The sequence below is a fragment of the Lates calcarifer genome, linkage group LG3 (assembly GCF_001640805.2).
Source record: "Lates calcarifer isolate ASB-BC8 linkage group LG3, TLL_Latcal_v3, whole genome shotgun sequence".
NCBI lineage: Eukaryota > Metazoa > Chordata > Actinopteri > Centropomidae > Lates > Lates calcarifer.
In genome coordinates, this window is record NC_066835.1 from 11,273,128 (window position 1) to 11,286,203 (window position 13,076).

A 13,076-nucleotide genomic window follows, 5' to 3' on the forward strand; every position below is an offset into this window, starting at 1 on the left:
GAGGTCAAAGTTCAGCTGTAATTACAATACTTAGAGTATTTGCATAGTTTGCATGCAGCAGTACTTTATCAATTACAATTCTCACATGAAACTATACAAGTGTCAATAAACCAACATGGCTACGTCTAAGTGAAATCCAATAGTAACTCTAATACACTCATTTCAGCTAATGAAAAACATTAACAAACCACTACAAACACAATACAGGGAGGTAATATAGGCTGTTAATCTGGTGACTCCCTATTTGAGATAATGGGAAGTTTTCTTCTAACATTGCATGAATGCAGCATTATTGAGATCCTTGCATAGAGCAATGCCATCGCTAGTTATTAGTTACACCTGTGCCTTTTCTAACCAGTCAAAATGTCTGCTGTGAAAAAGGCCTGTTCATCACACAAAGTGAACTGAGCAGATGGACAATCTGAAACTGATCAAGACTTTCAAGTTATATTTCAGGGCAGACAGTCAAGTTGCAAGCCCTAATTTTTGCGCGTCTCAAGTCTACAACTCTGCTCATTTCTTATGTCTACATCTGTGCGTGTGTGTAATGTGACGGAGCAGCTCAAATGAGGAATAATTCACAGCGATGTCTGGCCATCAGCCAGTGCAGATTGAACTATTCTCACAGCAGATCAGTTCCCACCCTCTCTTTACCGCTGCTGGTGGTGAGTGACTCAGCTAATTATAACAAGGGAGAGCATGCCCTGAATACTGTTTTCTCCTCTAGCTCGCTGGTGTAGGGGATGCAGTCACACTCCTACACAGGCACTGTATACACACACATAACGCAACACCCACGTACATCATGAGGTACGCACTGGGAGCCCAGCAACATAAACTATCTTGCATGAGAGCAACACACACAGCCCTAAACATGTAGTACAGTGTGACCTTGTGTAATGATTACAGCATGAACTCTCAGTTACATTGAGACAAATTGTTGTATCACATACACACACACATGCAAACACTTTGTCACAGGCAACACAAATAAGTCAGTTTTTCCAGGTGTACACCTAAACACTGCGTCACACACAAAGAAGCAACAAACAGGCATCACCCCTTTGATGCATTGGCACACCAGGTCTGAACTATTGTCCGTTAACAATAAACCTTTTCGGGCTTTCTGTACCTCTGCCACCGGTTCCCACGGTGACTGCTCATCCTGCTTTTTAAACTTCTCGAGGAAAAAAAAAAAAGCCACCGAAAGAAGAAACCTGTTCCTGTGCCTGCTCGACGGCATGACAAACACACTTGCTCACAGGGACACACATACACACATCAATCAGCTGGTGAGTCACCTCATTCGTAGGACGACCACTGCACAAAGAAAGAATGCGAGGCCTAAAAATAACAGCCGGCGTTTCTGTGGAATCCGCAGCTCATCCATGTGTTTTGGACGGCCCCGCGGAGACAGGTTCACATGACCTTTCTGAGTCAAGCTGAGCCGAGCCACCCTGACCCTGATTAAGCGTGTGTAACCTCTTGTGGAAGGAACTGTGTCGGTAATGTGGAAAAGAAATGGTTTGGAACGACATGCTTCTGTTTGGCAGGCTGGGTGTCTGTAACAAAAAGAGGGGTGATAGCCACACACACACACACACACACAGATACACATACTCGCGGGCCAGCTGGTGCTCTGTGTTTTAGTGAAGGCTCAGCACTGTCCTTGTTCGACATAAAGCAGTGGGGGAAAAAAAGAGAACCCTTGCGCAACTAGTACATGGTCACGCGTGTGTACACACCCCAGCACACAAACACACACAAACATGCACATTTAATTACCTCATACTGTCAGTTCATCTCAGCTCTCATACAGGAATGTTTTTCGAACCAACTATACATTGTATACTATACTTCGCCCTTTAATTTCTGGTTCTAAGAGAGTATTAGTCCATAGTTCGATGACTATACTTTTTTCAAGAATTATTGCATAATTTTCACACTGATTGCATAGTATTGGCTTGTTTTTTTGTCTTGTTGTTTGTTTGTTTATTTTTTTGGTGGTATTTGGGTGTACATGTAGTCAGATGCTGTGATGTTGTTTACAGAGCTGTGCTTGGCATATTTTATGTGAATGCTTATAGCCTGGTACCAGTGAGGCTTTATGGGGGTGAGTCATATCCACATAACAAACAAAGCACAGCATGGGAAAATATCACAGTGATGTTAAAGCTAAAGTTAAGGCTTACACACTGGAGCATTGTGTTGGCTATGGTTCACACGTTTGGAGAGCAAACAGTTCAGGAGAGACTGTTGCAACCGGTAATAAATGGCAATAAGAGCTGAGCATTGAGGAACAACTGAGTCAGACTGAGGAGTTTTAAAGATTGTTAATTATTGTCTAAAGCATGTGCATGCCTGATGAGGCATCCATGATAAGTGGCGGATGATTTCTCCACTACTCTCACAAGCTTGGGTTCTTTCACTATCAGCAAAATCTTAGAGCTCAGAACAGGAATTTAAGAGATTCATGATGACACCATGACAAACAGAGATAATTAAAAAATAAATAAATAAATAAATAAACACTGATGTTTGAACCATATGCTCACGTAGCCTTGTGTGGAAAGGTAATACAGTAGTTTCATCAGAGCTGGAGCTGAGCTGGAGTCGGTGCCGTTACAGGATTGCTCAATGGTTGTGTCACCAGGAGGCTGGACTGGTCGGGCGGAGTGTTTGAGCTCAGAGCTCAACATCACCGGAGCTCAGTCACTCTCTGCCTCTCTCTGAGTGTGAGGCGGTCTCTCTTTCCCTCTCTTGTCTGTCTCTCTCTCTCTCTCTCTCTTTCTGTCTGGGCTCTAGGGGGGATCGGGATTTTCTCACCAAAAGTACACAGACCTCAGAGCCACGGGCATTCACTCTCTGAAAAAGACGTGTGTTGGATTATCACCAAGAACGCGCCGTCATCGAAACCGCCGAAGTTTCATTTGTATCTCAACTACAATGAGTCTCGCAAGAAGAAATGGAGCGCAGCGTTCGTAGTTTGTTTTAACCATCAAAGGCTCGTATCCTAAATCAAGTTAAGGAGTCTCGTTTCGTCGCTTTCATGGTGAATCGCTCTATCAGGATGAACTTGCAGTGGAGCAGCCCGGCGCCTTGCCTCCGAGCCGCGAGAGTCGCGCACAAGCGGCTGGACTCGGACGATCAGCCGCCGCCGCCGCCGGCGAAATGCGCCAGGCTAAGCGCCGAGGCTGGGGACAGCGCGCAGCAGGGACTCCTCCTGGGCATCTCTCCCGGATCCCCGGTGAGCCCCGTCTCCACGAACCCTTCCCACAACTCCCACTCCCGCAACCACCACCACCGCCGCCACCTCCACCAGGGACCGACCCCGCATCAGGGACCGTCCAGGATAGGACCGTTCCTGCTCCTACCTCTGGCGGATCGGGAGGGCATGTACAGCGCGATGGACACCGACACCGGGGATGAGCTACTGTGCAAGGTATGCGCAACTACCCCCCACCCCCACCCCCCCGCCTCATTGTGCAATTTCTTTGAATGAATGGTGTTTCGAGACACCGCGTTGCTCAATAGCCTGTCTGACATGTCATCAGTATTTTCTTCGCAGAATGTCATCCTCACGCGAAATGTGTCACGCTTTGCGTAATAACAGGAGTGTTGCTTCATGATTTTTAAATCATGAACTATACAAGGCTCCATGATTACTGTCAATCTGTTTACAAATACATGATCAGGCTAGTCTCGGCTGTGGTGTGGAAATACAGCCTACCTATTGGAAGTCCACCTACCCATGGCACTATCCGGCTTCGTTGTGTGTCTTGTCAACTAGGGCTCATTTGCATACACGTCACTGCAATACGCCACGCCGTGACAGCAAAAATGCAAACATGTGAGGCAAAGCAAATACTCCCGCGATAAGGATCTGCTCTGATAACGCAGTTGCCCCTCCACTGGTTTCCAGAGCCATGTGTTTATTTTGCAGGATGGACCTGCAGGCGTTTGGCTTTTGTTGATTAATAAAGTTAATCGCTTCACGCTTTGGTGATTCATTTGTCATGCTCTTGCAAAAGCGGTGTATTGAGCTGGAATCAAAGCATTTTGCGCCTTTTTTAATTCGCTGCCAAATTTTGCATGGTTGTTTCCTCAGATGATCATTAAAGAGCACACTGACCCATTGCCTCCTCCCCCTCACACTCCACTCTCATTCTCACCCTCCCTTCCCATCTTCCCAATTTCCATCCTCCATCCCTGTCCTTCCTCTCCTTCCCCTCCCATCTATCGCCCCAGGTCTTTGATATGGGGGTGTACCAGGAAAAGATCAGAGCCTACGGGATCCTCCCTGCCCACAAGAATGTGGCCGCCGTCAGGGACATCATCCTCGGCGAGTGCAAGGCCTATGTCTTCCTGGACAAGGATTTTGGGGACATGCACACCTTGGTGAAGAGCTGCCGCAGGCTTGACGAGGAGCACGCCCGCGGCCTCTTCCGTCAGGCGGCCTTGGCCGTGGCGCACTGCCACCAGGCCGGGATTGTGCTGGGCGACCTCAAGCTGCGCAAGTTTGTCTTCGCCGACGAGAAAAGGTGAGACGGCCTTGACATTTGAGGATATATTGCTGCTCGGTGTCAGATGTCGACCAGAAACCTGAAAAGTGTCTCACCTTGCCGAACCATCCGCTCATCCAGCATCACATTCTTTTAAACCAGCTCTCACCCAGCCTTCATAGTATCAGTTAACTTTATTTGGATGCTCTCGGACTTAAATGCAGGCACAGAGCAAACACGGCAGCAGCTGATACACACAGGCCATGTGTGCAGATATCGATGTGGGTACAGATAGAGTAGGAGGTTCTGTACTTGTGGAGGCAGACTGCATAGCTTCCCAGATTTTCGCCCTCTCTGTCTGTCTCCCTTTCTCACTCTCGATGTGTCTCTTTGTATGCACGTTGTCAGTTTGTTTTGCATGCCTGTGTGTGTTTGCATGCGTGTGTGTGTGTGTGTGTGAGTGAATGTAGTGGGTGGTAGTTTGGCAGAGCTGCTAGACGAGGCTGGTGAATGAGACAATCATCCCCCTTCTGCGGTCTATATCTTAGAATGCATTTATTACTCATTATTTATTAATAAAAAACATCATAAGGTAGGCTGCGGAATAACTGATGCTTCCGACAGGGATTCATTCACATGCACTTTCATCCACGAAGGAAGGAGTAGTTCAAAGCGCTGTCCTTTGAACTCGCTCCCACACTCGCACACCCACATGCCCCAGCGTCTGCATCTCTGAGTACTACATTCTGTTCAGGAAGACACACACAAACCCCCTGCTTACAAAACTATTTGTCGCCTCTTTGCCCTTGCGTCACTCTCTTTCCTGTAAGCGCTGATCCCACACAACCTCCCCCCTCTCCCGCTTTCCAAAGGGCCCTTTTTCATGGAGACTTTTCAACAGTAACATTCTCCAGCCGTGACCTCTGGGCTTTCAGGGTCGCACTGCTGGATGAATGAGTGCAGACAGCCAGGGAGAGAAGTTGGAAGTTGGTTGTGTCCCTCTTGATAGCTATACGGCTGCAGAGCGATGAGTCACAGTGTATATGTGCAGAGGGGAAGAGCAGCAGGAGGGAGGGAAGGAGGGAGGGAGGGGCTGCATAGCTCATTTTCTTTTCTTTGTGTGCGTGTGTGTCCATATATGCATGCCTGTATGTGTGCTGATTACACATTCAAGAGCTGTAAAGCTGCGGTCCAGAGCGAGCCTGTATTTCAGTATTTTCTTAACTGGGTGACGACACTGCGACATTAATGCTAGTACACCGACCCACAGCACCCACTTGACCCTGGAGTTGTGGGATGACATCTTCTCTTTTGACCCTGACTTCTCTTTTCTCTTTGGCTGGCGACATATTGTTCAAAAAAAAAAAAGATCAGATTGTGACGTGAGTCCTAAAACAAAGCAGCAGATTTTGACGATAACATTAAATGGCTGTGTGACATCATGGAATTTGGCTTTCCTCTTTCCAGAAAATCAGTTTTGTGCACCCTGAGACCGTTGCTTCCCATCCAATCACAGCCAGACCTTTTTTTTAAAAAAAAAAAAAAAAAAAACATAATACCACAAGTCTCCTTAAAGTGTTGTGATCCTGTGTGAACTCATTTATTCCGTCACACATTCTTCCAAGTTCGCAATCAGGCGTCTTTCAAACCCTGTGATGCAATGTCCTGGCCAACAACAATGCAGCGCTCAAGCCAGAGGAAAATAGAGAGGGTCACAACAATTTGACAAATGCTATCTCCATTTACACACACACACACACACACACACACGGTGCAGCTGAAAAAGCCAGTTTAGGAAAGGTGACTAGCACTGTGAAGCATGCAGAGCTTCACTGCCGGGGCCAGCCTTCCCGTGCGTCACTGATGTGGCAACAGCCATTTGAGGGTAATTATGGGATGGCTGGCGCCGCGAGTGTGGGACCCAGGTGCAGATAGCCTCGGCTCGCGAAAGAGAGAGAGAGAGGAGAGAAGATATGTACTCTCAACAGGAGGATGAGTCATTCTCTCCACCCCTCTAACTCTCTCTGTTCTGTTTCCTTTTCTGTCTCCATCTCTCTTTCGCCTCTCTTGACTTATCTCCTCCACTATCTTGGTGTTTAAATATCAGTTGCTTTCTATCTCGGTCCTTCTGGCTGTCACTCTTCTCATCCTCTCCTTCGGCCCTGTCTGTTTTTCTCTCTCTCCGGTCACTCTCATCTTGACAGTTGAAGTGTCTCTCAGAGTTAGCCCCTCTGGATGTGAGATAAAACAGCGCACTTTCTGATGTGTGTTTGTGTTTGGCTTTATAAAACCTCAATCCAATGTGTCACTCCCGGGAGCAAAATCTCAAGAGGCACAAATTAATTCTTAATTAAACAGACTGCACATCTGTCACTGTACAGAAATAAAATAACATTTTTTTTTCTTTTTCTTTGCCCTATTAATAATTTCTTAAAGAGTGTTTTGGTGGTAAATGTCTCACTCTCCAAAATTTCTTTCACAGTCTTAGTTGGTCTAGTACTGAACTAAATGCACGTCCTGTCATTAACATGGCTAAATATAGCATTGTGTGTGTGAGTAGAGGAGGAGGAGGAGGACGGTGCAGGGGTTGTATATTTATATGTGTGTTTATGAGAGCATGTGTGTGCCAGGAAGCCATTGGAAATTTGCTTAGGCAGCTCTGCTTCTCAAATAGGACTCACTGTTGTGCACTTAGTTCATAGTAAGTTCACTGGTGTGTGTGTGTATGTGTGTGTGTGTTTGTGCATGTGTGTATGTCAGCCCATCTGTCTGTCTGCTGTGCAGCTTATGGATAAGGGGTGGATGCTTGTTTTTCCATGATGCAATCAGTGATTTACATTTAACAGAATGTCTGACAGTGTTGAACAAAGTTACTGTTAGAAATAGACACACACACACACACACACATACACACACACACGCACGTCTGTGGTGTGTGGAGATCAAAGACTGCGTTGTGCTTTAAAAGTTGTTCCATGTGGGAATATCATTTCCAACAATGACGTGACATTCGGCAAACATATTCTATTTCTGAATTTGAGATTTGGATGGGGTTACAAATATTATGTCCTTAGGTTTCAGCCATGATGTGTGAAGTTGCTTGCTGCACAAGATGATACAGATGATGTCATCGCCGTGGCATCTCTCACAGCACTCATCCTAATTTACAGCACGACCGCGCTCACTCAAAGCTGTAGTTCTGTCAAATGGGGTTTGAGGCTTAGGGATAGTTGTTGTGACACAGTGAACAGAAAGGAATTCTCTGTGTAGTAAATGAAACCCTTTTCAGTGTTTTCTCTGCTCTTAAAGGCCACGCCAAATGTCCTGACCGTACTTTGATTTTTTCTTCACAGGACCCAGGTGAGACTAGAAAGCCTCGAGGACTGTCGCGTCCTGGAAGACCCTAACGACGACTCCATGTCAGACACCCATGGCTGCCCCGCTTACGTCAGTCCAGAGATCCTCAGCGGCTCCGCGCCTTACTCCTGGCAAGATGGCCGACATGTGGAGCCTCGGGGTCATGCTGTACACCATGCTGGTCGGCCGTTACCCGTTCCACGACCCGGACCCGGCCACACTGTTTTCCAAAATCCGCAGGGGCCAGTGCTGTTTGCCGGAGGGCTTGTCGCCCAAGGCCAAGTGTCTGCTCCAGAGCCTGCTGAGAAAAGAACCCTGGGAGAGACTCACGGCGACTGAGCTGCTTGCTCACCCGTGGTTCCACCAACCGCCGCTGTCGCAGGAAGTGGCGTTGGGTGAACAGGAAGTGAGCTCTGCAGAACAGATGGTGCCATCCTTTGATGTGGAAGAGGATGATAATTTGCTCTGCTGACGGACTTGATTCAGCTAAGTCTGGCTGAGGGACCAAAACAAAAATTGCTATGACGAGGGATTCATTATTGTTGTTGTTGTTTTTTTTTTTTACATTGGCACTTTTTAGAAACTCATTTGTCTACTGTTGTGTGTACATACACCCTCAAGCTTTCTACAAGACCTTACTGTACTGTATTTTGTCGTCGTATACGTGTTACTTGCTAAGGGCATTGCTCACAATGATCATTCATTGTGTTTCTATATGTGCGTTTTTGAAATTATTTGGTGCTAAAAGAAATAACAAGGACTCAAAACTTGCCAGATATTGTTAACAAAATAATCTCTGCAGGCTACTATGAGTGAGTCATGGAAATTTAACTTGTGGCAGACAGTAGTCACCAATGCTTGCCCTAAGCCCGGACTCATAAGGCTTCAGAAAGCATTAGATGAATCCTGAACGGGAGGGCGAAGAGACCAGGATGTTGTTCCTCTCACTCTCTGACCGGGCTGCAGGCCTCAATGGCTGACTCACCGAACCAGGCTCGATGGAAGGCCTTAGCACAAGCTTGACGTCTCGCAGCAGGCAGTGACACAGAGTGAGAAAGATGCTTTAGCGGAGGACTGATGTGTCACACTCGGCGGGGACGCTGCGAAGGTGTCTCGCTGCCAGATTGGCAGCGTCTCAGCAAATGGAGAGCATTTACAAATCTCACACCACGCACAGAAGGTTGAGAAAGGCAGGGTGTTACTGGTGTAAGACTCACAGGAAAGTGGGACAAGTTTGTCACACACACACTCAAAAATAAGCAGTCACGCTGGGCCAACAGTTAAAATTAAATCACTTATCTTTTTTAAAAGCATGTTCAAAGTTGATAATTTCATACAAAGCCTCTGACCAGGAGACCATGCGGCCCTTCTGAAATGCTGTGTGCAATTAGCCACATCTAAACCTAATGTTGATGCCTCTGGTTTAAAAATGAATGCTGGGAGCAACTCTGGTTTTAAAGACTTGGTCACCTGCCTTAGCAGCAACAGCTGTGTAATTCTTTAGCCTGGAGGAATGCTACAGCAAAATTTCCATGAACAAAATAAAAAAAAATAACAGATAATTCAAATGATACTTTCCACCAGTGCAATATTGCATGTATTTTTTAAGAAATGTGTCAAATATCAAGAAAAGGAACCACCAAACTAGAGAGAAACACATTACAGAAAAATGAAGATTTTCTCAGTTGAGCAGTTGAGCCTGTTCTGTTCATTTCTGTTGGAACATTATGTCAAGCTGTGTTGCTTTAACAAAGCTGAGCTGTCTGAGTGCTGTGCCCGTATCACTGTGTTTCATAAACTGAATGGCTCTGAATCAGTCACAGTCAGGCGATATTTGATGTTGGTTGTCTGATGATGACTCAACACTTGAGCGTGTCTGCAGAGAATGGTCCTGACCTTGGCTGGAAGAATCTGTTCTGACTGTTTCACCTCTTTAATGGTACTTTTTTCCCTCCCTTTCCACTTTTTTTTTTTTTTTTTTTTTTTTGTCATTGAGAGCTGTGGATCCATGGAGACTAGTCATCATAGTTAGTGACATGATATACCAAGTTCTAAAAGATGTTTTATCTTGGATTGCAACAGGCAGATGCAGCGTTTCAGTGACGTTTTAGCCTTACAGGCTCCTGTAAGCCTGCTGCAGCCAGCTATTTCACTCTGGTACAATAATTTTGACAATGGTACTAAATCTGGCATATCTGAGAAGCGCTGTGCATTTAGTGTTTGGTTCAAGCAGTAAGCTAATAAAACATATGTTGCAGTTCTTTCGTTATTTTCTCTCATCTGCTTGAGATACCAGATGGGAACAGACTAGTGACAATCTGTGTCGTCCCTTGCAGAAAACTAATTTAAGAGATTTATGATTTTGTTCAGTTCATATATGAGTAGATTGAGTCACACATTCATGTGACATGTAGAGTAAACTGACACGGGTGCACAAACTTCATATTGCACTGTGAATTATGTATTTGTGACACAACCTAGAGGCTTTTATTGGTCCAGACAGGTTACACACAAGAGTTATATTCATTGTATAAAAGATGTAAATATGTATATTTGAAATATGTGTGGAAATGTTCAATAAAGATCACATTTTTTCATATTCATACAGATTTTTTTTTCTTTCTTTTTTTTTACATTAATGCTGCTTGTCTTCCTCTCTCTCTCTCTCTTACTCTTACTCTCCCACACACACACAAACACATACACCCTTGCAAACACCTGCACATTACATAGCTCGGCTGCATGCCTGGAAGGTTTCCCTGCAAGAATTCTCCCCACAGAGCTCTTTATCACTGTGAGCAAAAGTGATACGATTCCTCATTTTCTTCAGCACTTTCAATTTCTCAAAAACTCTGCCTCTCTCCATCTCTGCCTCTAACCGTTTACTCTTCTCTGACCTTTGTGTAATGTAACATTTAACTCCTCAAACACACAAATGTCAATAATGGGTCAGTGTCTTTTCCTGGAATACACAAGGGGGAGCATATTCTCATCTTTTTTTTTTTCTTCAGCAGTAACCCTGTGGAACTCGAGGTCATGTCATCAAATACTGAGCACCAGCAAAATTTAAACTAAAGTACATACGGTCTTTAATATCTAATCCACTTCCTCTTGTGATTCACTGTTTGACCTATAAGAGCTTGGCATGTCTCCACCCTCTGTGTGTTATGACTACCCTAGGCATGGCTGGTCGGGGCTTGCGTAAGCATTGCGTGTGTGTGTGTGTGTGTGTGTGTGTGTGTGTGTGTGTGTGTGTACATGCGCATACCTGCCTGCATGTCTACATTTGTGTGTATGTGTATGTGTGACTGTGTGTGAGAGTGAGTGAGAGAGAGAAAGAGAGCAAAAGAGTCAGATTAGGTATCAACAGGGTAGCTGGAGCGCCTCAGCTGCTGGGAAGCTGCCAAACCCACGATTGCCTAACACGTCAGCGTCAGGCTCCTCTGGGGATGACAACAGGGCCCCTAAAAAGTAGGCTAATAATGGGTCAAGTAATGAATATCTGGAAATGTGTGTGTGTGTGTGTGTGTGTGTGTGTGCGTGTGTGTGTGTGTGGGAAAGGCTGTGTTTGAGAAGGGAATTTGGTGGTAGGAAGGTACATGAGGAAGTTTGTCATCCAAGACTAAATGAAAAGGAAATACTTCAACATTTTTGCCATTGTTAAATGACCACTCTCATGTATGTAGGTATAATATGAGGTCAGCAGCAAGTTAGCTTAGCTTGGCTAGCATAAATAACGAACTGCTCATGAGATAAACACATGTCACAGTCACAGAGTGTTATATATTAAAGGTTGGTGTCACGCACAACTGCTGTAAGTTTCCAATAGGTGACGTCTTTAGTTCACTGCTAGCTACTGATTGAAGTGCATGTGTTTTTGCTAAGGCGTGGGAAAGTGATTAGCTTTAAAGTTGAGCAATGCATTAACTTGAAATTTTTGGTGAAATTGAACAAACAGCAGCTGAATATTTTCGTACATTGTATGGAGAACACGGCTTGTCACGTGCATGTGTGTTTGAATGGCACAAAAGATTTTGTGAAGGCAGAGAGGATGTCTAAGGCTGTTCAATGAATGTTCTGCGCGCCCATGAATATCAAAAACCTCTGAAAACATTCAACAAATTGAACAAATTGTATGAAATGATCGTTGACTCAGTATGAGAATGAGAGTAGAAATGGTCTCCATTGATAAAATGAAAATTTGAACACGACAAAAGTATGTGCCAAAGTTGTCCCAAACCTTCTGCGTGCCAGCTCACACTGCACTCCCGGTAAAGGTATCTGTGCTCATAGGAACACATTTTGACTCTGTGTCAGAGGTTAAGAAAAGTTAAGAATGACAGAGGTTTTACTCTTAAGTTTTCATCAGATATTAAACAAACAACATATAATGTTTTAATTTGTTTTCCCATTTTCAGCCTTTGTGCTAAGCTAACAGACTCCTACCTATAGCCTCAAATTTATCATACAGAAGTGACAGTGGTGTCTTCTCATGTAACTTTCCGAAAATGTCTAACAGTCCCTTAAAGGTCAAAAATAAACTGAAAGTAATGGTTAGAATTCAAGCAGAAGTGTTTCGTAGTGAGGTTAGGCGTTAAGAAATGGGCTTCGGTGTATTGTGTGGTTGTGTGAGCTCATCCTGTCCCTTGGCCGCAAGTGTAAACTTTATCCTTCCTTATGATCTGGGATCTTTAAAGTTTCCCAGCCACGTAAGCCTTTAACAAACAGCTTTCACAAACTTCCCCATGATGCAATGGGTGTCACACACACACACCAGAGCGTCATCAGATATTTCCTTGATCCTGTGTGACTTCATTTGATAAACAAGAAATTACACAGTGTGTAATGCTAAAGTCACCTGTTAAATATACATTGGTACGAACTTTTCTGATTAAAACTTGTGAGTGTTGTTTCTGATTTCCCATGCGGACCATACAGGAAAAGGTGTAGCCCACACAATACACAAGGAAGTGAAGAAGCAGATCTGAGATTTGACAGTAAAACACCTGCCCAATCTCCACTCTCAGATGATGTCAGGTATTGTGCTTCTTCCTGGAACTCGCTGGCACAGCCGAGCGCTCCGCTGATGCAATGGAAACATCCCCTTCTGTTTAAATGACTCTTTGACCTGATTTATTTCATAATACAAAACCCTGAAGGAATCTGAGGTATTGTGTTGATCGTAGCTCAGGGAGGAGACTGGATGCTTGTAACAAG

At 44.9% G+C, this 13,076-nt stretch overlaps 1 protein-coding gene across 1 annotated transcript; it reads left to right on the forward strand.

The window, feature by feature from the left end:
- The first annotated feature begins 2,032 nt into the window (after positions 1 to 2,032).
- On the forward strand, positions 2,033 to 10,462 carry trib1 (tribbles pseudokinase 1). Its single transcript, XM_018697652.2, is given in 4 exon segments — positions 2,033 to 3,442; positions 4,249 to 4,541; positions 7,856 to 7,988; positions 7,990 to 10,462. Coding segments are annotated over 4 exon segments (1,161 nt in total). The 5' UTR covers positions 2,033 to 3,049; the 3' UTR covers positions 8,332 to 10,462.
- Positions 10,463 to 13,076: the final 2,614 nt, after the last annotated feature.